Here is a 26493-nt window from a genome sequence, read left to right as displayed (position 1 = left end):
TGTCTGATTCCCTAACAGGGAATCCATCTCATCCTACATGGCCAACTCCCACTTGCTAGAATTTTCATCTTGCAAGGTTTCTTTGTAACTCTGCAGTTCTCTACTATCTATCAACAGAATATAATTCAAGATAGGTGAGAAACGATGTGGAAAATGAATAGTCCTAACTAACCTACTAATTGCAGTTGTAGGAGTAGACGACTTTGAATCTGACTGCAGAATAATAGGAATAGATGCACCGGACCCACTCTCCCCGTCACTCATATCTCTGCAATGCATTGTGACCTCCGGTAGGTCATCCAATCTTAGGTACTCGGACTTTTGAGGATCTGCTTCAGTAGTTGTATTGGACTTGTCCTTGTACACAATATTCTCATTAAAAATCACATTCCTGCTTCTTATGATCTTCTGACCCTGATCATCCCAGAAACATTAGCCAAATGCCTCGTCTCCATAGCCAATGAAATAGCATTTCTTTGACTTATCCTCAAGTTTACTACAAGCATCAGAATTTACAAGAACATAAGAAAGACAACCAAAAGTTTTGAGGTGAGAAAATTTGACCTCTTTCCCGCTCCAAACCTCCCCAGGAAATCCCCAATCCAACGGAACTAATGGCCCTCTGTTTATCAAGTAGACGGAAATGCTGATTGCATCTGCCCAGAAAGTAGGTGGTAATCCAGCGTGCAGTCTGTTGAGGAATGTGGAGTCTGGTCCACACCGCTCGAGCGGAGGCATTGGCCGCTCGAGCGAAGTCAGGCAGAGTCGAACGCTCGATGTTGGCTCGACAGTGAGCTCGAGCAGGAGGAGTTCGCTCGAGCGGAGGCATTGGCCGCTCGAGCGAAATCAGGCAGAGTCGAACGCTCGACGTCAGCTCGACAGTGGGCTCGAGCGGGATGCGGAAGGGAAGTTCGCTCGACACGCCGCTCGAGCGAACATACGATTTAGGGATTCCGCCGTTTGAACTATAAATCTGATTTTTGCCTCTTAAGTCTGTAACAGAGCAGCTACAAAAACACTGTGGATGAACAGTGTTGTGACCCATCTTGTAGTGTGATTCCTCAATAATAAAAATCCTCTGCAGCTCCCGTGGACGTAGGCAATTTGCCGAACCACGTACATCTTGTGTCGTGTGTGATTGCGTGTGTGATCGTTTTCTCATTCGGTGTTATTTTTTTCAATTCATTGTCATCGTTTTTCACAACAATTGGTATCAAGAGCCAAGGTTCGGGTCTGAGGAGAAACGATGGCTGGAGATGAATTGAAGGTATCGGGGATCGAGAAGTTTGATGGCACGGATTTTGGATACTGGAGGATGCAGATAGAGGACTACCTCTATGGGAAGAAACTCCATCTTCCACTACTGGGGCAGTAACCGGAAAAGATGGATGATGCTAGTTGGAATCTGTTGGATCGACAGGTTCTGGGGGTTATTCGATTGACCCTGTCGAGATCCGTTGCACACAACGTCATCAAGGAGAAGACGACGGCGGATCTCATGGCGGCTTTGTCAGGTATGTATGAAAAGCCGTCAGCGAATAACAAGGTACATCTGATGAAAAAGTTATTCAATTTGAAAATGGCAGATAGTACGTCTGTTGCACAACATCTGAATGATTTTAATACTATCACAAATCAATTGTCGTCTGTTGAAATTGAATTTGATGATGAGATACGTGCACTGATACTATTGGCTTCATTGCCAAATAGTTGGGAAGCCATGAGAATGGCTGTTAGTAATTCTGCTGGTAAAAATAAACTGAAGTATGATGATATTCGTGATTTGATTTTGGCTGAGGAGGTGCGCAGGAAAGATTCAGGCGAGACCTCGGGTTTGAGTTCAGCCCTGAATGTTGAATCTCGAGGGAGATCACATGACAGGAATTCAAACAGAGGAAGATCAAAATCAAAGTATAGGGGCAAGAGCAAGTCGAGGCCTGGTCAGCAGGCAACTTGCTGGAATTGTGGCAAAGCTGGTCACATAAAGAAAAACTGCAAAAACCCCAAGAAGACGGAGAATGATAGTGCTAATGTGGTAACTGAAGAAGTACAGGATGCACTATTGCTTGCAGTTCATAGTCCAGTTGATGACTGGATACTGGATTCAGGGGCTTCCTTCCATACATCTTCCCACCGGGAACTAATGAGGAATTATGTTGCAGGTGATTTTGGGAAGGTATATTTGGCTGATGGTGAGGCTTTGAACGTAGTGGGGATGGGAGACATTGACATTGCACTCCCTGGCAAGAACAAATGGACCTTGCAAAAGGTCAGGCACATTCCTGAGTTGAAGAAGAACCTCATTTCTGTTGGGCAGCTTGATGAGTGTGGTCATTCAGTGGTGTTCTCAGATAGCACCTGGAAGGTCACAAAAGGGGCATTGGTACTAGCTCGGGGTAAGAAAACTGGTACACTTTATATGACTACTGGTTTAATTGACACTATTGCTACTACCGTTGCAGAGAGCACAGCAGATTTGTGGCATTGTAGGCTTGGCCATATGAGTCAGAAGGGTATGACGGAACTTCTGTCTAGAGGCAAGCTACCAGGACTGAAGACAGTTGATCTCGGTATGTGTGAGAGTTGTGTTATGGGGAAGCAAAAGAAGGTCAGCTTCTTGAAAAGTGGCAGGACGCCAAAGACAGGAAGACTTGATCTTGTGCACACAGATGTGTGGGGTCCTTCTCCAGTTGCATCTCTTGGAGGTTCTCGCTACTATGTTACGTTCATTGATGACCATAGTAGAAAGGTATGGATTTATTTTTTGAAACATAAATCTGAAGTATTTGATGTTTTCAAAACTTGGAAAGCCATGGTTGAGACAGAGACAGGCTTGAAACTGAAGTGTTTGAGGTCTGACAATGGTGGTGAGTATGTTGATGGCGGGTTCAAGGAGTACTGTGCAGCTCAGGGTATCAGAATGGAGAAGACCATTCCTGGGACACCACAGCAAAATGGAGTTGCTGAGCGTATGAACAGGACCATTAATGAGCGTGCTAGAAGCATGAGGCTGCACGCTGGACTACCACCCACTTTCTGGGCAGATGCAGTCAGCACTGCCGTTTATTTGATAAACAGAGGGCCATCAGTTCCACTGGATTGTGGATTGCCTGAGGAGGTTTGGAGCGGGAAAGAGGTTAAGTTTTCTCACCTTAAAACCTTTGGTTGTCTTTCTTATGTGCTTGTTGATTCTGATGCTCGCAGTAAGCTTGAGGCTAAGTCAAAGAAATGCTATTTCATTGGCTATGGAGACGAGGCATTTGGCTATCGTTTCTGGGATGATCAGGGTCGGAAAATCATAAGAAGCAGGAATGTGATTTTCAATGAGAAAATGATGTACAAGGATAAGTCGAGTACAGTTCCTGCAGTAGCTCCTCAGGAGTCCGAGTTTGTAGGATTGGATGACCTACCAGAGGTCACAGTGCAGTGTAGAGATGAGAGTGACGGGGAGAGTGGGTCCAGTACACCCATTCCTATTATTCCGCAGGCAGTTTCAGAACCGTCTACTCCTACAGTTGCAGTTCGCAGGTCAGTTAGGACTATACGTCCCCCACAGCGTTTCTCACCTACTTTGAATTACATTCTGTTGACAGATGGTGGAGAACCGCAGAGTTATGAAGAAACCTTGCAAGATGAGAATTCTAGCAAGTGGGAGCTGGCCATGAAAGACGAGATGGATTCCTTGCTAGGGAATCAGACATGGGAGTTGACAGAACTTCCATCAGGGAAGAAGGCATTACACAACAAGTGGGTGTACCGGGTGAAAACTGAGCATGATGGCAGTAAGAGGTACAAGGCTAGACTTGTTGTAAAAGGCTTTCAGCAAAAGCAGGGTATTGACTACTCTGAGATCTTTTCTCCTGTGGTAAAGATCACAACTATCAGGATGGTACTGGCTATGGTTGCCACTGAAGATCTATTTCTTGAGCAGTTAGATGTGAAGACAGCCTTTCTTCATGGAGACCTTGAAGAAGACATCTACATGCACCAGCCTGAGGGGTTTGTGGTACAGGGAAAGGAAGGTTCAGTTTGCAGACTGAAGAAGAGCTTGTATGGCCTGAAACAAGCTCCTAGACAGTGGTACAAGAAATTTGACAACTTTATGCACAGTGCAGGGTATATTAGATGTCAGGCAGATCACTGTTGCTATGTCAGGCATTTTGGCAATTCTTATATTATTTTGCTGTTGTATGTGGATGACATGCTTATTGCAGGGGCTAGTATTGATGAGATCAATAATCTGAAGAAGCAGATGTCAGAGCACTTTGCAATGAAGGATTTGGGAGCTGCAAAGCAAATCCTTGGCATGAGAATTGTCAGAGACAGAGTCAGAGGTACGTTGAGACTCTCACAGGCTGAGTATGTGAAAAAGGTACTCAGCAGGTTCAATATGGACAAGGCCAAACCAGTTGGCACACCCTTGGGAAGTCACTTCAGACTCAGCAAGAATCAGTCACCAGAGTCAGAGGAGGAACGAGATTACATGAGTAAGGTTCCTTATGCCTCAGCCATTGGTTCACTTATGTATGCTATGGTTTGTACAAGACCGGATATTGCCCATGCAGTGGGAGTTGTGAGTAGATACATGAGTAACCCAGGAAAGCAACATTGGGAAGCAGTGAAGTGGATTTTGAGGTACCTAAAGGGTTCCTCAGAAACCTGTTTATGTTTCTCTGGAGAGAGCTTGGAGGTGCAGGGCTATGTTGACGCTGATTTAGCTGGAGATATTGACAGTAGAAAGAGTACCACGGGCTTTGTTTATACACTTGGTGGTACTGCAGTGTCATGGGGTTCTAATTTACAGAAAACAGTTTCTTTGTCTACAACAGAAGCTGAGTATATTGCAGTGTCAGAGGCTGCAAAGGAGATGGTATGGCTACAAGGCTTCTTGGAAGAATTGGGTAAGAAGAATCAGAAAGGCACTCTCCACAGTGATAGTCAGAGTGCCATATTCCTTGCCAAGAATCCAGCATTCCATTCCAGGACCAAACACATTCAGATCAGGTATCACTTCATACGGTCATTGTTAGATGACGGACAGTTGTTACTTGAAAAGATATGTGGAAGCAAGAACCCTGCTGATATGTTGACAAAGGGTGTTACGCTTGAGAAACTGAAGTTGTGCGCAACTTCAGTTGGTCTTCTAGAATGAAGACAGGAGCAGTGAGTTGCAGAGGTGGAGGATATCATGTTTGAGGAAGACGGAGATACAGCGAGTGTACCAGTCTCCAAGTGGGAGAATTGTTGAGGAATGTGGAGTCTGGTCCACACCGCTCGAGCGGAGGCATTGGCCGCTCGAGCGAAGTCAGGCAGAGTCGAACGCTCGATGTTGGCTCGACAGTGAGCTCGAGCAGGAGGAGTTCGCTCGAGCGGAGGCATTGGCCGCTCGAGCGAAATCAGGCAGAGTCGAACGCTCGACGTCAGCTCGACAGTGGGCTCGAGCGGGATGCGGAAGGGAAGTTCGCTCGACGCGCGCTCGACACGCCGCTCGAGCGAACATACGATTTAGGGATTCCGCCGTTTGAACTATAAATCTGATTTTTGCCTCTTAAGTCTGTAACAGAGCAGCTACGAAAACACTGTGGATGAACAGTGTTGTGACCCATCTTGTAGTGTGATTCCTCAATAATAAAAATCCTCTGCAGCTCCCGTGGACGTAGGCAATTTGCCGAACCACGTACATCTTGTGTCGTGTGTGATTGCGTGTGTGATCGTTTTCTCATTCGGTGTTATATTTCAATTCATTGTCATCGTTTTTCACAACACAGTCTCATGCTTCTAGCATGCTCATTTATGGTTCTGCTCATACGTTCAACAACTCCATTTTGTTGTGGTGTCCCAGGAATGGTCTTCTCTATTTTGATACCCAGAGCTGCACATTACTGCCTGAACCCACCATCAATATACTCACCACCATTATCAGACCTCAAACATTTCAGTTTCAAGCCTGTCTCCAACCATTGTTTTCCCTCAGACCCGAACCTGGGCTCTTGATACCAATTGTTGTGAAAAACGATGACAATAAAGTAAAAGTATACGCTTAAGAGACGAGCAATTACACACACGACATAAATATTTATGGCCATATGTCACAAAATAACATACATATAGTCAAATGGTGGAAAAATCCTAAAATTCGTATAATAGCGATGTTTGCTTGAGCGGCGTGTCGAGCACACATCGAGCGAACCTTTTTCCTGCAATTGCTCGAGCTCATTGGCAAGCTATCTTCAAGCAAAACTCTCTGACTTGCCTCCACTCGAGCAGCTAATGACTCCACTCAAGTGATGTGGATCAGACTCCACAGTACTCAACAAGGAGAGGAAAAATCGGGAATAAATTGTGGTGGATGCAGATTGTGATTGTAGGGATGGAGATAAAAGGAAGATGGCAATGATGGTAAAAGATGATGAAAAATTTGGAAGTGTTTGGTTAGTGTGCTTTTTTTTTCTCAGTATGCTATCACTGCTCGAGTATGTGTTTTTGAAGAGACTGCTACATTGTGTAGAGTGGTTGTCTAGCTGATTCAGTACTATGATACCTTGCTCCCTATCATGCTTGTTGATGATTCCTCTTATCTGATGGTTTTAGTTCTCTTATGTATAAGATGCCATATCACTGTTATTTGGTCTAGTTTATCAACGTTCAGTTTATGCAATTGCATTTGCGTGTCTATTAGCTTATGCCTAGAATTTATAGCATGCATCAACACTCACTCATTCTGCCACTAAGTCGAAATAATTAAGGAATGTGTTTTTTTCTTGTAATGTCAATCTAAGAACTCAGTTGGAATAGCGTGATGGACAAAGAGGAAGATAAAAGGCCACCTAGGCCTTCACCAATTCCACCAACTTGAGTATGATACATTGCTCATTCATAAAAGGAAGGTGTCTCAATTTCAACTTGTTAATGTATTTTTATTTGTGTATTGTAGGGATATTATGGTCCAGGAAATGTTTACTACCCGCCATTTATGATGAATCCAAATGCATATCCGAATTCATATACATACGCATGGGGTAGCCAAGTATAGTCCTTTCTAATCTTTCCATTTTTTTCCTTAAGTTCATGGTTACCCATTCTAGCACTATGCCAGATTACAAGCCCTACCAATGCCACATTTTCCAATAACGTTCATCAACCCTTCATCGACAAATGCGGATGACTCGGGCCATGTTCAAAAAATGAACTAGGTTAGAAATTTTTCTAACCTTTTTCTTTTCTTATCTTGTTATCCGTTCTAATATTAGGTTTGATTACAGCCCCCACCAATGCCATCTTTTCCAACAATGTTCATCTATCATTCATTGAGTAATGAGGAGAAGTTGGGCCGCGTTCAACAAACAAGCCAGGTACTTCCTTTCTAACCTATTATTTTTGTTCTTGAATACATGCATTGTTACCTGTTTTAACACTGTGCCTGATATAAGCCCCCACCAATGCCACTTTTTCAAACAACATTCATCTATCCTCCGTCAACTTATACGGAGGACTTGATTTAAAGAATGTTCATCTATCCACCGTTTCCCTATGTTGATAGTACACCCAATGCTGCACCCTAACGGAATGGATTCCCAACTCGTGGCCATAGGCGAAATTAGATCCAAAAGATCGCTAACCCTAGCACACATGGCGTAACAGTGTGCAACGGCCAATTAAAGCAAAAAGAAAAGAACAGATGAATGTTAAGAAAGAATGCATTTATGTATGAATGGACAGAATGCATGAATGTACGTATGCATGAATGTATGTAAAAAGACGAATGCATGAAAAGATTCTTTAAGAAATGAAGGAAGCGATGCGTGGGAAACTGATTTAAAGTAGAAAGCATGTTTTTAAAGAAAAACCTCACCTCGCAACGTTTTAAAATGAAAAAGAATGTCTATGCATGCTATGTATGATATGTATGTATGGAATGATAACTGCATGACTGAAAACCTATGTTATTATATTTTAACTGTATGAAGTAATGCTTACGAGTCTTCGACTCATTTTTATTTTTGTGTGCCCTCCCAAGGACAAGATGCTCATGACAGGTTAGGATGGGCACAGCCCAAGGGAAAAAGCACAAAGGCCTATGCAAGATATTTTGTACGAGAAACTTTAATTATAAAATTTAATGTTTTTTACTGTAATATTTTAATTAAGAAAATGAATTTTATTTATAACATGGACTCTTTTGTATCCTAGCATGAAAGGAAAAGAAATTTTAAAGGAATCATAATTCCTATTGATTTTTATCAAATCATTTTGAAAAGGGCCCACCACAAGGGTGGGCATTACACGAACCATGTTCAAAAAACAAATTAGGTTAGAAATTTTTCTAACCTTTTTTTCTAATATCATGCCTGATTACAGCACCCACTAATACCACATCTTCCAACAATGTTCATCTACCCTCCGTCTATTAATGCGGAGGAGTTGGACCATATTCTACAACCGAGCTAGGTAATTGCATTCTAACCTTTTATTTTATTTTTTTTCCTTAAGTGCATTGTTACTCTTCTAACATCGTACTTGATCACAGCCCCCACCAATGCCACGCCCTCCATCAAGTACCAAAGAGGAGCTGAGAAGTTTTGAAAAGACTGCAAGTAATGCGGAGACTACACCATTTATATCTGAAAGTGAAACTAATGTTGGAGGTACATCACTTTTAAATGAAGAGAATGAAGAAACCGATGAGGTAAATGAAGAAAATTCTGATAATGACTGAGTTGGGGAGGAGCCCAAACCTGATATGGAGTTTGCCACTGATCATGAGCTTATGGCCTATTATAAGCAATATACCAAGCAACAAGGTTTTGGTATTATAACACAAAGGACGAAAAGAGAGGCAGATGGGAGGGTGAGTATTTGACGATTGGGTATGCGCAAGGTGTCAAGTACCAACCTAGCCATAGTAATATCTCGGGGCCATAACCAATTATTAAAATGGATTGTAAGGCAAGGATAAATGATCACTTGGTGAAGGGTACTTGGGAAGTGACCATTGTTGAGATTACTTATAATCATAGTACTTTTAGCCCACAAAAGTCTAGATTCTTTAGATCACACAAGTGTTTAGAAGAATATAGTCAGAGGATGCTTGATTTGAACGACAGAGCAGGTATTCAAATGAATAAGAATTTTGGGGCACTTGTTGAGGTGGGGGGGGGGGGTTCGAGAATCTTTATTTTCAAGAAAAAGATTGTCAGAATTTTATTGAAAAAGCCAGACAATTAAGGTTGGGTAAAGAAGGTGGCGAAGCACTTACTGAATACTTCAAGAGGATGAAGTTGCAGAATGATGGTTTTATTTATATGATTGATGTGGATGAGGAGTTGAGACTGAGAAATGTGTTTTGGGCTTAAGCATATAGTCTAGCAGCGTATGAGTATTTCAAAGATGTGATCACCGTTGATACGACATACCTAACATATATATATATATATATATATAGTATGCCGTTTGTTCCATTTGTAGGTGTAAATCATCATGGGCAATCTATACTGTTAGGCACTAGGTTGATTTCAAGCGAGGACACGAGTACTTTTGTGTGGTTGTTTCAAGCATAGTTGGAGTGCATAGATGGTCGGGCTCCAAAAGCGATCATAATAAACCAAGATCGAGCAATGAAGAGTGCTATTGCTCTGGTATTCCCAGACACTTGCCATAGATTTTGTCTATGGCATATAATGCAAAATTGCCTGAGAAATTGGAATCTCACATTGCACTCAATATAGGGTTGAAGATTTCCATTCAAAGTGCCCTATATGATTCATAGACATGCACAGGATTTGAGATGAAGTGGGGGCAACTTATTTAGAAGTATGACCTTGGTGATAATGCTTGGCTGCAAGGGTTGTACAGCGAGAGGTCATTCTGGGTACCGGTGTACCTTAAGGGAGTATTTTGTGCTAGCATGAGCACAACACAGGGGTCTGAAAGTATGAATGCTTTTTTCAATGGTTTTGTGCATTCTGGTATGACGTTGAAAGAAGTTGTCAATCAATTTGACAATGCACTCTGGAAGAATGTGGAGCTTGAGACGATAGCTGATTTCAAATCCTCCAACCAAACCATCCCATGTTTATCCGCATTCAGCATTGATAAGCAATTTCAAACAGTGTATACGAGTACGAAATTTAAAGAGTTCCAAAGAGAGGTGTGAGGAATGATTTTATGTAATTGCATACTTATTAGTACGGAGGGTTGCATTTCCACATATGATGTTTTGGATGAAATTACAACTGATGATGACCATGTTAAAAGCATCAAGTACACAGTTTACTTTAACGAGGAGGAGGTTCATGTGAAATGCACATGTGCATTGTTTGAGATGAGGGGGATCCTCTGTAGACATGCATTGAACGTTTGTCAGATGAATAAGATTCATGTGTTGCCGATAAGTACGTCTTGGATCGATAGAGGAAGGACTTAAAGAGGTTATATATAGTTGTAAAAAGTAGCTACAACGACTTGTAGTAAAATGCAGACTCACAGAGGTATGAGTTTGTGGTTAAACGATGTCTGAAATTAGCAACCCAACCCGTATTTGCCTAAGTGATGACCATGTTACTACATTCATGTGCCACTTGGATGAGTTTGAGAATAAATTTAAAGGATTAACACTTGAGTCTGGTTCAAGCAAGGTAAAAAAGACTATGGCCACGGACAAGGGTAAGAAAATATAAAGCCAGCACATTGTCTGAGGGAAATGAAGGCCACCAACAAAAAGGAAGGTTTCACTTGTGGAGAAGGTTAAAATAAAGCGAAAGAAGAAACAGGTAATAAATTTTATTGTGTATTAATTCTCAATTGCTTCCCACTGCATGCAAAGGTCGTTCTAACGGATGTGTATTTTTTTATTTGAAATTTATTTAGACTCATAGAAAAATATTTGATAATGCATCACAATCGGAAGCTTCAAAGAGTGCTTAGGTAATAAATTTTGTTGTGCATTAATTCTAAATTGCTTCTCAGTCCATGCATATTTCTTTCTAATGAATTTGTATTTCTTTATTTCCAATTTTTTTAGATACTCAGTGTAAGCAAGGATGATTTTGTTGTTATAACACAATGCAATGTTGTCCCACAACCAATGCCATTGGGCAATGAGGAGATGTGAGGTTGTGGTTGCAAACGAGAATTTTGATGTATTTTGGGCATTGTGATGTACGCCTCGTATTTTGAACATTGTAATGTATTTTGATGTATTTTGAGCATTGTGCTGTATTTTCTTGTTATGTATTTTGAGCTTTGTGATGTATGTTGGGTGTTGTATTGATACTGGTAGTATTTGTCTGAACTGGAAATGTGTCCTTATTTATGGGTGTAGCTCCTCATATATGAGCAGGATCTATTTGTTATATCGGGTAGTGATTTTAGCTTTTGTTACAGGCATATTGAGTGTGAAGGCAAGAATAATATAGAGGCTTGCCCCATGTTAATTAAATTTGCCTAAAAGGAACATTTTAGTCAAGTTCAAATCAGGTGAATTATTTGGTTAAACCAAAGAAGAATCTAAGTTAAGTTTGAATAAAGTATTGATGGTATTCAAAATCAATATCGGGCCATGTTCTAAACAACCATTAATATATTTATGGTCCACGCCAACCATTTACAAAAAGAAAAATACATTAATAAGTTATAATCTGAACCATCCATTTACAATTAACTTTTTATGTAATACATTTATGGTCCAAACCAACCAAAAAACTGATAACACCCAATACATACATAATAATATGCATGCACATCTATTCTCTATGACATGCTTTTCAATTTTCTCCTCTTGCATGTAAAGAACATTCTCCCTCTCAACTAGTTTATCTTTCTTTTTCTGGACTTTGACTCACTCAAAAATGAGTAGCACTAATGCTATCCCAAGTGCAGGAAGATGTCGTGTAATAATTAGGAATAAATTCCTAGATCGTCTCCTCAGGGAAAGTTACTTAAAATTAAACTTGTTGAAAAATGTGAAAAACTTCACAAAGAGAAAATAAGAGGATGATATGTGCAATGGATGGAAGAGGTTACTAGTCATGGACTAGATTCATATTTTTAGATTTTTGATTGTCGGATTGGAATGTAAATGACTAATAGATTAAATTCAGAGATTAATAAAACTAAATTAAGAATTAAACTAGATTAGAAAGTAATTGACAAAACATATATTGAAAATTGAAAAGCCTCAAAATCAATATTCTAGGGTTTATCTAAATCACAAATTCTCAAATTAAACCATAACAATTGTAATCACTATTAAAATGAAAGCTTAATGAAACAATAAAAATAAATAACATGAAATAAGTAAACAACAATTAAATTACCCAACTAAAACAAAAAAACAAAAGCTCTCTACCAAACCCTTTTTGCAATAAATTAACTAGTACACTTAATTAAAAACTTCTAAAACAATTCCTTTATTTCATGAAACAAACTAGCATACTTGATTAAAAAATTCTAAAACAATTCTCTTGTTGCATGAAACCAACTAGCATACTTGAAAGAAATTAAGGTATTACAATTAATGAGATAAAATTCTAAAACAATTCTTAATACTTAATAAAAATTCTTAAAACAACAAAGCATTGTAGGCAAAAACAAAAACTGCCGAATACCAATCTATATTAGGAAAGAAAAGTCAAAGAAAATGAAATGAAAATTCTGCTACTTAAACGGAAGAGAAAGAAAATAAACTCAAGGTTGCCCTACTACTATATACGGAAAGAAAAACTCAAACGGGAAAACAAGTGCAACTTCAAGAACTCAGTTGCTCAATTATAGCCGAATGAAAAACCAAAAAAAAACAATAACTCTCTCTAGCTTCTAAACGGAAAGAAGTAAGTAAAAAACTGCCCATGTGTTGCTGCCTTTAGCTAATTAAATACTCTGTCCAGCTTAAACGAAAGAAAGAAAGAAATAAAATCTGCTGCTGCTGCTTTCCGTCCAGCTGTCTTCCATGATCCCATGTGTTCTCCTGCTGCACGTCCAGCTACTCGGAAAAGAGAGAACAAATCTGCTGCTGCATGTGCATGGTTCTGTTCTGTCAAAGTTGAAGGCCAGCTGCTTTATTCTTCTGCCGATCTGCTGCACCTTTATGTGAATTTCTTTCTGCATGTGTGTTGCCCGAATGAGTGTTGTGCTTGTGTGAGCTGGTGTGAGTTGGTTGCTGTGTGTTGTCCGAAAGCTGCTATCTGCTGTAACGTGCTGCGTGTGTGAGTCTACTGCATGTGTGAACTGGTCTTCTCCTGCTGTAGCAGCTGCTGCACGTTTACTGCATGTGTGAACTGGTCCATTTCTTCTCCTGCAGCTCTGCGTCTGCATGTGTGCATGTGTGCATGTTGGTCTGCATGTGTCTGAATGCTTTCTGCTGCTTGGTGTGATCCGAATGGTGCTTGCACTTTTCTGCATGTGTGCATGTGTGAGTTCACTGCATGTCTGCATGTGTGCTGTCCATGTGATGTTCTTTCTTTTGCTGTAGTAGCTGCTGTCCGAGTGCTTTCTGTTCTGCATGTGCATCGTCCATTTCTTCTCCTGCTGCATGTGTGAGTTTGTCCAGCGTGTGTGAGTGTTTTTGCTGCATGAAGATTTTTCTGCAAGTGCTGTGAGTGTTCTGCTGGTGCTGTCCGAGTGTTTTATGTTCTGCATGTGCATCATCCATTTCTTCTCCTGCTGCATGTGTGAGTGTTTTTGCTGCATGAAGATTTTTCTGCAAGTGCTGTGAGTGTTCTGCTGGTGTTGTCCGAGTGTGTGCATGTGCATTGTGAGTCCACTGCATATGTGTATTGCCGAGTGAGTTTGTTTGCTGTCCATGTGATGTGTGCTGTCCGAATGAGTTTGTTTTGCATGTGTATTGTGCATTCATCTGCTGCTACTTTAAGCGACTTTGAAACTCGTCTTAACAACCTGTTAAGCTCTCATTCGAATAATCCTAACCTTACACCAGAGGAAATAGTAGAGGCTTCAAAATCAGTAGCTATTGCTGCAGCTGAGGCTGCAAGAGCTGCCTCTGAAGAGAAGGCTGCAAAAGCATCAAAGGCAATGGCTGCTGCCAAGAGCGCCTTAGATTTGGTTGCCTCATTTTCTGAAGAGGCAGCCTCTAAAGAAAAATATCTGAAAAAGAATAGGCTGAAGAAGCATCTTCCAGTTCGGCTTTTGTACAAAAAAAAAAAAAAAATACCAACCGATTGAGAACAACAAGACAGATGAAGAGTTGGCCCGTAAGTTGCATCGAGCTAGTAACAGCTCCCCCAGAATCTCGAAGAACGCTTCAAGTTCTGACTAGAAGGGTCATAAACACAAGAAGCCTAAAAGCTCAGTGAGTTCTGAGAAAATTAGGGTATCCAATGGGGGTACCTTGTTGGAAGGACACCTCCCATCTATGTCCGAATGCAAAAGAGATTAACAGACAAATATTGCACACAAATCTTGCAGGCACCAGCTGGTATGAACTCGTTGACAGCTTCAAATATTAACTAGCTCTTAGATTCTTTAATGCAGTAAACTAATGGAAACAAATCGAATAGAAGAGGTTGCACAGTAATCAATAGTTGGTAGAATTCAAGCAGAAATTCATGCTTTTAATCAATTAAAATCACAACTTTGATTTATTCACTTTAACCATTTTTCCATTTAAAACCAATAATAATGTCATGATGAATTTAAAATACATTGGTTTTAAATAGCTAAAATATGCAATATTTCAGCTTAATCAGACTTCATACTCGCACAACAATAAATCGTCCTCCCTTTTTCGAACTGCATTCTCTCTTGTGCAAATTTTCTCTCTACTCGTTGAAGTATATCTGCCCATATGAAGAATTGGTACTTTGCTTCTCCCTGCATTACAAATTATCAATTTGACACACATTAAATATGACACATTTAAAAGCAATACAAAAATATGACCCAAAAAAAGTCTATGTTTTACCATGTTGTACTTCGAGCAAGCATAAAATTTCCTTCCAGGATGTTTGCTAGTGTGAGAGGCCTTTAAGGGGGCTTTCCAGCCACACCAACAGGTTGGTGATTCCATTTGCAACGCATCAACTACACATGATGATGATTGACTCGATTCCATAGGTGATGTAAACGAGACAATGAAAATAGTTAATGCCAAAGTTTACCAAATTGTAATAAACACTGTACTCATACAGAATAATTGCGCCAGATCAAGAACCTGGTAGCTAGTCTTGATGCAAAGTACATGGATGGCATTTTTCTTTTGGATAAGAAAGATAGACTTTCAACGAAAAGTCATGTTTTTGTCATGGCACATACTGTTTGCACTGTGCAGTTATATAGTCAACAAGCAAGAAACAAATTTATAAAATGTACATGACCCCTTGTTGAAAAGACATGCAACAAGAAATGTATAATTGTGTAAATGCTAAAAGAAAAGAAACAAGTCTAATAAAGGATCATATGCCAAATAAGGGTGCCAATATAAATAAGTGGCTACACAACAACTTAGAAATTTATACATGCATTAATCAGAAATTTGATGCACGAAAACCAATTATAGATGCACTCAAAGAAATACCTAGGAAGTGATCTGATGTGCAACAAATACCCCTTATCTGTGGCACTAAAGTTTAATTAGCTCAAGAATGGGGCAATAAGGGTTACATAAACAAAAGTGGAATGGATGTCCAGGATATGAAAACCAGACAAGTATTGACTACAATCTAACAGAGCCATCTATAGATATAGATGGTGAAAGGGCATAGGCTGAATGGTCTTTGTATGCATTTGTCATGCCATAAACTTGCAGACCAAAAATCCTTAAAAGACAAAATAAATATATATATCATTATTCATATACATATTTTTTTTTTTGATAAGTAATATGATATTTCATTGATAAAAGGATAGGCATAGCCCAAGTACACTAGAGGTATACAAAAGCATACACCTTTTTAAGAATATTCATATACATATTTCTATGTCCCAGCTTTATAAATCACTTCATAAAAAGACCCCAATATATACAATTCAACTTTATATAAGATTATACAATAGAAGTTACATTCCTTGATATTTCTTGAAATCCTTACATAAGGCAAATGTTGTGGCTGGCAGAAAAAAATAATAATAATAAAATTGATCAACTTCATGGTTCTACTATCTAATTAAAAAAATAGCTCTATTCATGTTGGAAAGCGCTCATTCAAACACGACCTATAAGGCTAGCTTTAAGTACAAAAGAATTAAAAAATAGCCTAAACATTGTTAATAATCTGCCAAGACATAAATATCCTCAAAGTACGGTAATACACACAACGTCCCAGTATAATCTCAGTAAGAACAACTCAAAAATATACACAATGGAACAAAGGAGTGGCAGCAATTTATTAGACAATGAAGACCTTATATTTGCTAGCTAGACCTTCAAAGTAAATCAAAATTAAATTTTGATACTTATATTATATACATATATATTGTTTGTTTCCTAAGTAGTCATTGGATAAATTATATATATATATATTTAAAGGTATGTAAAGGTTGCTGATTAGTTTCATATATATGCACAAAATTATTATTTTTCTCAATAATTCACTACTGATCTGGAGCCAATTTTGCATGTTTAGAAACTGTATGTGGCATCTGATTGGACGAATAGGTATTTTCACAAGGAGTCGTCTTCATAATCAGCCTAGCATAAAGAGGTCGTCATTCCAAAACCAAGATTGTTCGCTTATGGTAGAGAAGGAGGGCTAATTGTATACTTGCTTCAAGCCAAAAAGAAAAGAAAAAGTTAGGTTGAATGAGACGGAAAGTACCTAGAAAAAAAGTATTACAGGACAATACACTTCTCTTCTACGGTTTCCAAACCAGAACACAGATCGTGATTGGCACAACCATGGACACACACAATGTCCATTTCACTCAGTAATTCCATCAAACAGTTGACGGGCAGAACCAAAAAACATAGTTACATTCAAGAAACGATTAAGAGAAAACAACTTCCATACATAAAATTAAACACAAACTCAATGTCTCTCTTCTACTCAGAAAACCCAACTTCAACACAGTCACTATACTGGGTAACCAAAAAGATTGAGGCTATGCAAAAACTTATCATGATGTAGGGTTTTGGAGATGAGCTAAACACGCACGCACGTATGTATGTCTTCAAGTCACAGATTTGGACGTAGTAGTTTCCTCCAATATGGAATTGAATTACAGATTGGGTTTAGAGAGAGAGAGGGCTACAAAACTGAGAGAGTGAGAGAGGGCTAAGGAAGTGAGAGAGGGCTCGAGGCTCAGACGAGAAAGGAAGACATACTCTGCGTGTAGGAGAAGAGAGGGAGATAGGGCTCGAGACTCAAACCGGAGGGGAAGACAAACTCAGAGGGAGAGAGGGCTCAAGCGGGAGGGGGAAAAGCGTTTATGCATTTTGCGTGTAGGAGAAGTGAGAGTGGGGCAGATTTGAAACCGTGACGTGGTGACCAGACCGGATTCGCCACGTCACAGAGTGTGGTGTTAAAATAGTGGAACGGCTTAGGACTAGAAATACTTATTTTTTAATAGATTATATAGTTTGACATTGAACTCTTCAAAATTTCAAATCTATTCAGGAAGGTTTACACGAAATCTATTTATTTTTCGTTAAGATTAATTCAGTTTTTTTTATGGCATCCATTATTTCCAAGTCAACAACCGACTAATCAAATAAAATATTCTTTTATTTGCTTTTAACGACTATGAGAAAGCTAGGCTAGCTATGGGAGAAGCCGTCTTTCCTTTCTCTCTTAAATCCTTTTCGGTTGTTTTCTATATTTTAGGAGGCACATGGGAGATCTGGTTTTAGAGGACCAAGTCACCAACGTTCAGATTTTTGGCTTTTAAAATTCTATAAATAGATGGTTGGGTAGTACGACGGAAGGGGAAGGAAAAACATTCATTTTTCATCTTTATACGTGTAGTGAAAATAAGATAGTTTCTTAAGATATTGAGAATTTGTAGAAAAAGAGAGATGTCATTTTTATAAGAGCTTTGAGTTCAATAACTTGTGCAAAGTTTATTCGAATTATACAAAAATCAGTTGGGCTATTGTATTTTAGAGAAGACAAGTCAATATGAAGTCTGCTACACCGGGTCAATTGAAACTTTACACACCATAGAGGGCTTGAATCTCTTTAAAGAGAGCTAGATTTCCTTACCTCAGTCCAAGCTAGTTTCGTTTGAATTTTTCATTTCATTGTAGTTTTTTATTTTATTTTTATAACAGTGTATTTCACTAACAATTTTAAGGAGATTCACTATGGAGCTTACAAATGAAAAATCCATGGAAAATGTTGGAGATCTCAACAAGCCCTTCTGCTTCAAGAGAGTCCATTTCAAGAGATGGAAGTGCAAGGTGCTATTCTATCTAGGCCTTCTCAACGTCTCCTATGTTCTCACTACGAAGAATCCAAACAAGATCACTACCGAGAACATGACCGAAGCGCAAGTCAAAGCTCATGAAGAAAAAATTGAGAAACATACAAAAGATGAGTATTACTGCCAATGTTACCTTTTAAATTGTCTTGCTGATCAATTTTATGATTTCTACAATACCACTTAATCCTCTTCAAAGAAAATTTGGAAAGCCTTACAAAATAAATATGATACGGAAGAAGCTGGAGCAAAGAAATATGTAGCAAGTCACTTCTTTCGATATCAAATGGTAGATGGAAAGTCCCTCGTAGAACAAGCACAAGATTTCCAAATGGTTGTAGCAGAAGTTTGATCCGAAGCCATCAAAATTGGAGACAATCTAATTGTTTGTGGCATCATTGACAAGCTACCATTTCATGAAGGGAGTTTCAAAAGTCGATGGACCACAAACAAAAGGAGACATCCTTGGAGACTTTATTTACACGGATTCGGGTAGAAGAGGAAGCTAGAGGCCAGGATGCGTTGATGGTTTAAAATGGAAATGAGACTTCCATGATGAAGGTACATTTAATTTTTGAAAATGGTGTCTTGTCCAAAAGTCAGATCTCAAAAGATAGTCAATTCACTACAAAAAAGATGGAATTGCAGAGTTGGTTATGCGCTGGCAACTGTTCAAAAAAATGCCACTACTTAATTTGCGGCATTTTTCTACTGGCATAACCGTTCGCCGTTAATGGAGGGTCACTATTTCCATATTCCGATGTTTGCACAAATGCCGGTATTTGTAAATCTTATTAGCGGCGTTTGTATACAATTTAGCTGCATTTTTCACAATACCTACATTAACAACATTTTTCAAAATGCCGCCACTTTATCATTGCCATCCCCTAGCATATACTAGCAGCATTACCATAAACACCGCTGCTACTACATTGCCGATGCATCATAGAAATTGGCAACATTTATTTAAATGTCACTACTAGTACGTTAGTGGCGGCACATTAAATTTGTTAATGACATTTATCTGACCGCCACCACTTTTTAAAATAGTGGTGTTACAATAAATGCCGCTACTAGTAATTTGCCAACATATCATATAAATTGGTGGCATTTATTTAAATGCCACTAATAGTACGTTGGCGGCGGTACATTTAATAATTTAATGGCGTTTATCTAAACACTGCCAATGACCTAATTTAACGGCGGTTATCTAAACTCTACCACTAGTACGTTGTCGACTCATCATATAATTTGACGGCATTTATTTAAATGCCACTAATAGTACTTTGGCTAATTTATTAACGGCGTTTATCTAAACGATTCCAATTTTTTAAAATAGCAGCATTAACATAAATGCCACCACATTACGTTGCCAGAGCATCATATAAATTAGCGACATTTATTTAAATGTCACTAATAGTACGTTGATGGTACATTGAATTTATTAACGGTGTTTATCTAAATGCCACAGTTTGTTTTTTCTGAAATGCGACTTATTGTAAATGCCGCCACTAATTCATTGCCAGAACATTTTTTAAATTAGCGACATTAATATAAACGCCGTTAGGAATACGTTACCGGCACATTGCATTAATTAACAATATTTAGAATGCACCAATAAATATGATATCTCACAATAAAAAAAATATAATATGTCAATTAATAATAAATATGATATAATGAGTCATTATTCATATAATAAAAAAAATTACAAATCAAAGCACATGAAAGTTCTTCATGGATAATTCTTCTTTACATTGTGTTTGTCGTTAGCTTTAGGACCATTTTTTTCATGGGTAGTTCTTCTTCACATTTATCCAATAGTTCTTTGAAATTATCATACAATCGTTGAGCCTAGAAAAGATAAAAAAAGTTACACTAAATTAATAGAGAGTAATATATGTTAAAGGAATAAAGCATAGCAGGTTATATGTATAAATAGATGGTACATTTTCTTAGAATGTAGTCAAGGTTATAACAAGTATCACTCTTAAAACCTGTAAACGCGTCATATAGCACAAGGTAGCAAGTATGAACCACATTGTGCAAACCTCTCATATGAGTGAACCATGCCTCATAAGTCTAAGAAAGCTTAGATCTCATTTGTAAATGGAATATTTATTTGAATCATATAGGCAATTCCAATTAATCAATCTTATCAGTCTTCCTGACCAAAAAACAAAAACAAATACCCATGAAATCGTGTTTAACCAAAAAAAAATCAAGCATTGCAAAATTAATCAACTACAAAATTAATTGTTTTAAGATGCTTTGCAAAATGTTTCTTTGGGTAATATTCAATATCATACGATCCTCAAGCTAGAGAGCTTCTCATCTAGTAGCTGAAAGCATAAAAGTCTAGATTCAAACATTAATGGGGAAGAATAAAGTGCTCTGCAGATGTATATATCCTACTGATCAAAATCCCAAAAAACAGAGCATGCCTGCATCAATGGCCTATGTCATGGAACACAATCCAAAAAAAGCATAAGGAAACAAAGAAATGTAAACCAAACCAAGCTTCCTCAATCCATTGGTTTTGTACCAAGGGCAGCTTCACCGACTAATTAGCATTAGTAATTTGAGCACCTTACTCCTTGCCACTATCTCCGTTGCATAACCCAAGAGCCTTATAAGCATATAAAGCTAATAATTTTACCAAGACAAAAACATCATTAAATTCAATCTTCGGCTCTAGAACGCCAAGATTTTGTTGGCAAACAGCCAAAGAATTTGCAAATATAGAATGCCAAGACAACTCATTATGTGCTATTCTATTTGAATTCATAACAGAGGAAAATTCCCACTTTAATTTTTAAATGCTTTTCCATTTTATTGTGATAAATTAATATAAAAATCCTATAGTCGGCCTACTTCATTTCCTTTTTCTACAGTTTTCTGTAGCCAAACAGATCCCACACGCCATGTTCCACTACCGTATCTAGCAAGACTAAAAAAATTCAACAAGCATATGTTTCACTGCCTAGAAAGCTAAAAAAAAAAAAAAACTAAAATAATAAGGCAACATAAAAGTTATCACCTTGTCAAAGCTCGAGCTTGAGATATGCTATAAACTCAATTCATGTATGTAACTTGAGTTACCCTTGTATGGAAGACAGGAGAATAAAGGGAAAGAAAAGGTCCAATAGTTTCTCTGCGACCAGATAGATCCCACAAGACTCATGATCCAAATCATCTGCAACATTATCCAAAAAAGACAAACAATTTCAATTAGAATCTGTTTGGCCGCTGAAAGAAATTGGAGAAAATGAAATGACAAGGGCAACATAAAAATTTCAACATAAATTGAAAATACGTTGGTTGAAAAGAAAATACTATTCTCAAGTGGTTTAGACGTTGCTTGAAAAACAGGGACCTCTAGCTTGATGTGGAACATTTGGTTGGTATGCATCGTGATATTTTTTTAAGGTAAAAAGAGTTTCCATGGATAAGATTAGACAAAGAGAAGAAATTACAGAATATTTGCAAAACAAAAAACTAAGAATACTCATTCGTGATGACAAATGTTATTTTACATTAATGCAAAAAAAAAAAAACAAAAACAAAAACAAAAACAAAAGAAGAAGAAGAAGAAGAAGAAGAAGAAAAGAAAAAAAAAGAAAACGATGTTCGTGACTCTGCCACTCACCCCATGACAATCAGCTTCCTTGTAGTCATCCTTAACATCTCATGCTTCCTCACGAGCTTCACAGACACGCAGGTGAATAAAGAGAAGATGGAATGAGGTATAAGGAGGTGTTGTAGCATATAAGAGGCGCCAAGATGGAATGAGGGAATAAATAGAAGCTGAGAGGGAAATTTAAATTTCCTGAAAATTTGAGGGTAGAGTAGAGGCGCCAACTTGTGTTTTCATTAGTTTTTGTTTAGTCTTCTTCTTTCCTTATTTTCCTTTTCGCCAAGTCTATTATTTCTAATTGCTTGACTTTTTTTCACCGCCTCTTTCTTTTTTATATTCTTTCCTTATTTTATGCTATTAGATATAGTGGGATATAGTGGGATCTCGTATTTTATTTTAATACAATAGAATTAAAATAATGAAAAGTTCAAAATTAATATTTTAATAGAATAGTGATAGATTTGTTGAGTCTATTATTTAGTGTTATGAAAAGTGGCTAGCTAAAATTTGTAAAAGTGAATTTTCTAGTCAAAGTTTGACCAAAATTTGTTTTTTCTTTTTGAAATACTGATCTCATTAATCATGAAACAAATGAACATAACTCTCTATGGTCTAAAGTGACATAGAGGTGCTTGGTTACATCATTTCTTTGTGTACAATAGACAAAATACAAGTTGGGCAGTTTTCAATTTCATAAACATCCTTTGCCAGCTTCATAGCTACATTTGCAAGTTGGTGAGCTGCCGTGTTTGCCTCTCTATCGATGTGAGTTGCTATCCAGTTGACACTAGAGTTCAGTACCCTTCTTGCATCTTCAATAAGGCATCCCCCCTAGCTCCAGTCCAGCGCTTTGCTTTGCAGCACATCCACCACATGTTTAGCATCACCCTCTAAACAAATCTGTTGTAGTCCTAACTCTTTGCAAAACACGGCTGCAGTTAATAATCCATATGCTTCAGCATCGAAAGGAGTCCCTCTTAAAGGCCTCTGAGGTCACACAGTACCAATAACCTGGCCTTGGTAGTCTCTAACTATCACTCATATCCCAATTCTCCCCTCCTTTGCTTTAACAGCTGCATCCCAATTGAGTTTGAAGTTATTCTAACTTGGTTTAGACCACTTATGCACTGCTGCACCAACTTGTGTCTTTACTCCCTTAGATGCTCTAGTGGTTTCTTTCAAAGTATATAACTCTTTAGTGTAATTGCAGTCTCCTGTAATTTAGCATCATCTAGGCTCTATACTAGAGTGGACCAAATATCAAAGAATAGGTCACTATGGTAGGTCATTTTTTGGACCTTTCTGCAGCTTTGGTTCCACATATCCTGAGCAGCAACACAACTCCATAAGGCATGACTCGATGTTTCAGGGGCTTGTGTGCAGATGAAACAGGTACTTTCCTCTACAATTTTCCTTCTCTTCAGATTTGCTAGGGCCTCGCTGCATGCTCTCCATATGAACTGTTTGACATTTGGAGTGGTCCTTTGCTTCCATATAGTCTTCCATACATGCTTGATTTGTGCTCTTCTAGATGATTCCCCTTGAAGATCATCTTCCATTTGTCTGTGAAGATGGTAACCACTTCTAACTGAATACTGACCATTTGTGGTGAATTGCCATACCATCCTATCTTCCCTTCCTTCAATGTTGAGGGGTATTGTTTTGATAGCTTTATATTCTTGTGGGGATAGTAGCTCCTAGATGAGAGGATGCTTCCAGGTTTTGAGGTCATTATCAATTAGATCACTTAACTGTTCACATTCACAATCAATTGGTTGAATGGAGACTACTTTTTTTTTTTTTTATGGAAAAGAAGGTATCCACCAGTCCTTCCATATATTAATTTTGTGCGCATTGCCCACCCTCCACATGAGTTCTTTTAGTACTTCCAAGCCTGCACACATTCCTCTCCATGCAAAGGAAGGTCTTGACCCCAACTTAGCATCTAACAGCCAAGACTTTGAGAAGTATTTTGTTTTAGAACCATAGCAGCTATAGAGGATGGATTCTGTAAAATCCTCCACCCTTGTTTAGCTAGCAAAGCAAGGTTGAAACTTTTGAAATCTCTGAAACCAAGACCGCCTACTTCTTTGCTGTAGTTGAGTTGTTTTCACCTAACCCATTGTATCTTAGAGGTATCCTCGTTGTAGCCCCACCAAAACTTCTTGATAAGTTGGTTCAGCTTGTTAGTGATCGAGGTTGGCACCAGAAAAGTCCCCATTGCATAAGTGGGAATGGCTTGTAGCACTTCTTTTAAGAAGACTTCTTTACCTGTGTTTGAAAGAAATTTATTCTTCCAGTTTGCCATCCTCGCCCAAGTTTTATCAATGAGTGCATGAAAAGTTGCCACTTTCTGCCTCCCTACTATAGCAGGTAATCCCAAGTATTTCTCAAAGTTGCTGGTAGCTTTAACTCCTACTTGTTGCAAAATCTGTGTCTTATCCACTGTCTTAGTGTTTTTACTGAATAAGACTGTGGATTTTTCTTTGTTCAAGACCTGACCCAATGCCTTTTCATAAACTTCAAGAATTTTGGGGACACATGAGAGCTCCTTAGTTGTTGCTTGACAGAATAGTACATTGTCATCTGTAAAAAAAAGGATGGTTAACTGTGATGGGGCCTCTTTCAATAGGTGCTGGTGTAATCTGTCCATCTTGTTCAGCTCTATTCAGGAGTGAGGTAAGGGCTTTTGCACACATGATGAATATGTAAGGGGACACAGGGTCTCCTTGTCTAAGTCCCCTTGATGGCATGAATTTCCTCTGTGGTTCCCCCCATTAACCAAAATCGAGTAGGATACTGAGTTAAGGCAAGATTGAATGAGTCTAATCCATCTTAATGGAAAATCCATCTTTATCATTACAGCTTCTACAGAACTCCGCTCTATCTTATGATATGCCTTACTCATATCAAGTTTTAGTGCCATACAACCTCTCTTTCCTTTCATTCTTGAATTCATGGAGTGTAGGACTTCATAAGCTACTAAAATATTGTCTAAAATGAGCCTACCAGGGACAAATGCACTTTGATTCAAGGAGATAAGGTTGTGGAGAATACCTTTCATTTTGTTAGCAAGAGTTTTAGACACAATTTTGTATGATACATTACAAAGACTAATTGGTCTAAACTCAACTACTTTCTTGGGGTTTTTCACTTTGGGGATAAGGGAGATATACGTGTCATTAACATCTTGGAGGGATCTATTATGATTGAGGACTTGGAGGGCATAAGAACACACCTCCTCACCCATCACCTCCCAATGTTTTTGATAAAAGTGTGCTGGAAAACCATCAGGTCCAGGTGACCCTAAAGGATTCATCTGAAAGATTGCATCTCTTACTTCCTCTCGGGTGAAGGATTTTGAGAGCCAATATTTCATATCAATGGTAAGTTTTGATTCCATGGCATACAAGCAGTCATCAAAACCAATGGGGCAGGAGGTAGTAAAGAGAGGAAAAATAACCTGTGAATACTTCACCTATTCCTGCCTGATTAGCAACTCCTCTCCCTTGTTGATCATCTATGCTTCTGATTGCATTGGTTCTTCTTCTTTGGGAGGCCTGCTGATGGAAGAAGTGTGTCTTTCTGTCCCCAAATTTCTGCCAGTGCTACTTTGCCCTTTGGCCCCACTTTAAATCATCTGTTGCTAGAGAGGTTTCCACACTCTTTTGGAGCTGTTGCATTTCTGTTACATGGGAGCCAGTTCCAGTGTTCTGAAGATGGCTTATTCTCTTTAGTGTCTCTGCAGTGGAGTTGTGGTTTTCCTGCTGTATTCTTTTCCTTCTTTGCTGAAGAGCCTTTTGACATGTTTCTAGTTTTTGTCTCACTGTGTATCCTGATGCACCTTCTGAATTGATGCTCTTCCAGCCATTTGCCACTATCCTATGACAGTCCTCATGTAAATCCCAAGCAGCTTCATATCTAAAGCCTGGTTTCCACCTTTTCCTACATTGGTTAGTGATCTGTTTGTTAATGTAGAGGGGGGAGTGGTCAGATTTTACTGCTGCTAGAGCAGTACATGTTGCATCTCTGAAAAATTCTTTCCACTCCTTGTTAGCCATAGCTCTGTCTATCCGTTCCTTAGTAAACTCCCTAGCCCTTCTATTGTTGGACCAAGTAAATTATTGTCCCAGGTGGTGCACATCATTAAGTCCACATCTCTCAATAACTTGTCTAAAAGCTTCATCTTGTTGTAAGGTCTGCTAGCTACCCCTTGCTTTTCTATTTGATGTAAAACTTCATTGAAGTCTCCTGCACACAACCAAGCCATAGGTGATAATGGCTTTAGCATCTCAAGTAATTGCCAACTACTTTTCCTTTTGGCTATCTCGGGGTGGCCATAAAATCCAGTAAATTGCTAAGTTCTGTCACAGAGCTCTTCCTTGATCACTGCACTAATGTGCCATCTGGTATAGTTAATCACTTTGACTTGCCATGCTTCTTTTCATAAAAGGGCAATGCCTCCACTCATACCCACACTTTCAATT

General features: G+C 38.7%; 4 protein-coding genes and 1 long non-coding RNA gene across 5 annotated transcripts; 2 read left to right on the top strand and 3 right to left on the bottom strand.

Moving 5' to 3' along the window:
- The first annotated feature begins 6387 nt into the window (after nucleotides 1-6387).
- LOC122282234 lies at nucleotides 6388-8716 on the top strand. Its single transcript, XM_043094185.1, has 4 exons — nucleotides 6388-6399; nucleotides 6935-7027; nucleotides 7263-7352; nucleotides 8528-8716. Exons 1-4 carry the CDS (start codon nucleotides 6388-6390, stop codon nucleotides 8714-8716), a joined length of 384 nt encoding a protein of 127 aa, XP_042950119.1.
- Nucleotides 8717-13818: 5102 nt separating this feature from the next.
- LOC122282233 lies at nucleotides 13819-14437 on the top strand. The gene is made up of 2 exons (XM_043094184.1): nucleotides 13819-14144; nucleotides 14422-14437. The coding sequence occupies exons 1-2, from the start codon at nucleotides 13819-13821 to the stop codon at nucleotides 14435-14437; spliced, it is 342 nt and encodes a 113-aa protein (XP_042950118.1).
- A 263-nt stretch (nucleotides 14438-14700) lies between these two features.
- On the bottom strand, nucleotides 14701-17391 carry LOC122280754. Its single transcript, XR_006230020.1, has 2 exons — nucleotides 14918-17391; nucleotides 14701-14826 (listed from the first exon to the last, which is right to left on the bottom strand). It is a non-coding gene; the product is annotated as an uncharacterized LOC122280754 (long non-coding RNA).
- A 6725-nt stretch (nucleotides 17392-24116) lies between these two features.
- LOC122282232 lies at nucleotides 24117-24659 on the bottom strand. The gene has a single exon (XM_043094183.1). The coding sequence runs from the start codon at nucleotides 24657-24659 to the stop codon at nucleotides 24117-24119; it is 543 nt and encodes a 180-aa protein (XP_042950117.1).
- Nucleotides 24660-25614: 955 nt separating this feature from the next.
- On the bottom strand, nucleotides 25615-26067 carry LOC122282230. The gene has a single exon (XM_043094182.1). The coding sequence runs from the start codon at nucleotides 26065-26067 to the stop codon at nucleotides 25615-25617; it is 453 nt and encodes a 150-aa protein (XP_042950116.1).
- Nucleotides 26068-26493: the final 426 nt, after the last annotated feature.

The sequence above is a fragment of the Carya illinoinensis genome, chromosome 11, assembly GCF_018687715.1.
Source record: "Carya illinoinensis cultivar Pawnee chromosome 11, C.illinoinensisPawnee_v1, whole genome shotgun sequence".
Lineage (NCBI taxonomy): Eukaryota > Viridiplantae > Streptophyta > Magnoliopsida > Fagales > Juglandaceae > Carya > Carya illinoinensis.
The sequence above is the reverse complement of the archived record's forward strand: the minus strand, read 5'-3'. Positions and strand labels throughout refer to the sequence as shown.

What these genes read in the sequence shown, in the direction of transcription:
- LOC122282234 (XM_043094185.1), top strand. An exon ending in CATACGCATGGGGTAGCCAA is followed by an intron (nt 7,028 to 7,262) that starts GTATAGTCCTTT and finishes GTTTGATTACAG; the next exon opens with CCCCCACCAATGCCATCTTT. An exon ending in GCGTTCAACAAACAAGCCAG is followed by an intron (nt 7,353 to 8,527) that starts GTACTTCCTTTC and finishes ACTTGATCACAG; the next exon opens with CCCCCACCAATGCCACGCCC.
- LOC122282233 (XM_043094184.1), top strand. Translation starts at nt 13,819, where the DNA reads ATGAGTTTGTTTTGCATGTGTATTGTGCATTCATCTGCTGCTACTTTA.
- LOC122282232 (XM_043094183.1), bottom strand. Translation starts at nt 24,659, where the DNA reads ATGGACAGATTACACCAGCACCTATTGAAAGAGGCCCCATCACAGTTA.
- LOC122282230 (XM_043094182.1), bottom strand. Translation starts at nt 26,067, where the DNA reads ATGGCTAACAAGGAGTGGAAAGAATTTTTCAGAGATGCAACATGTACT.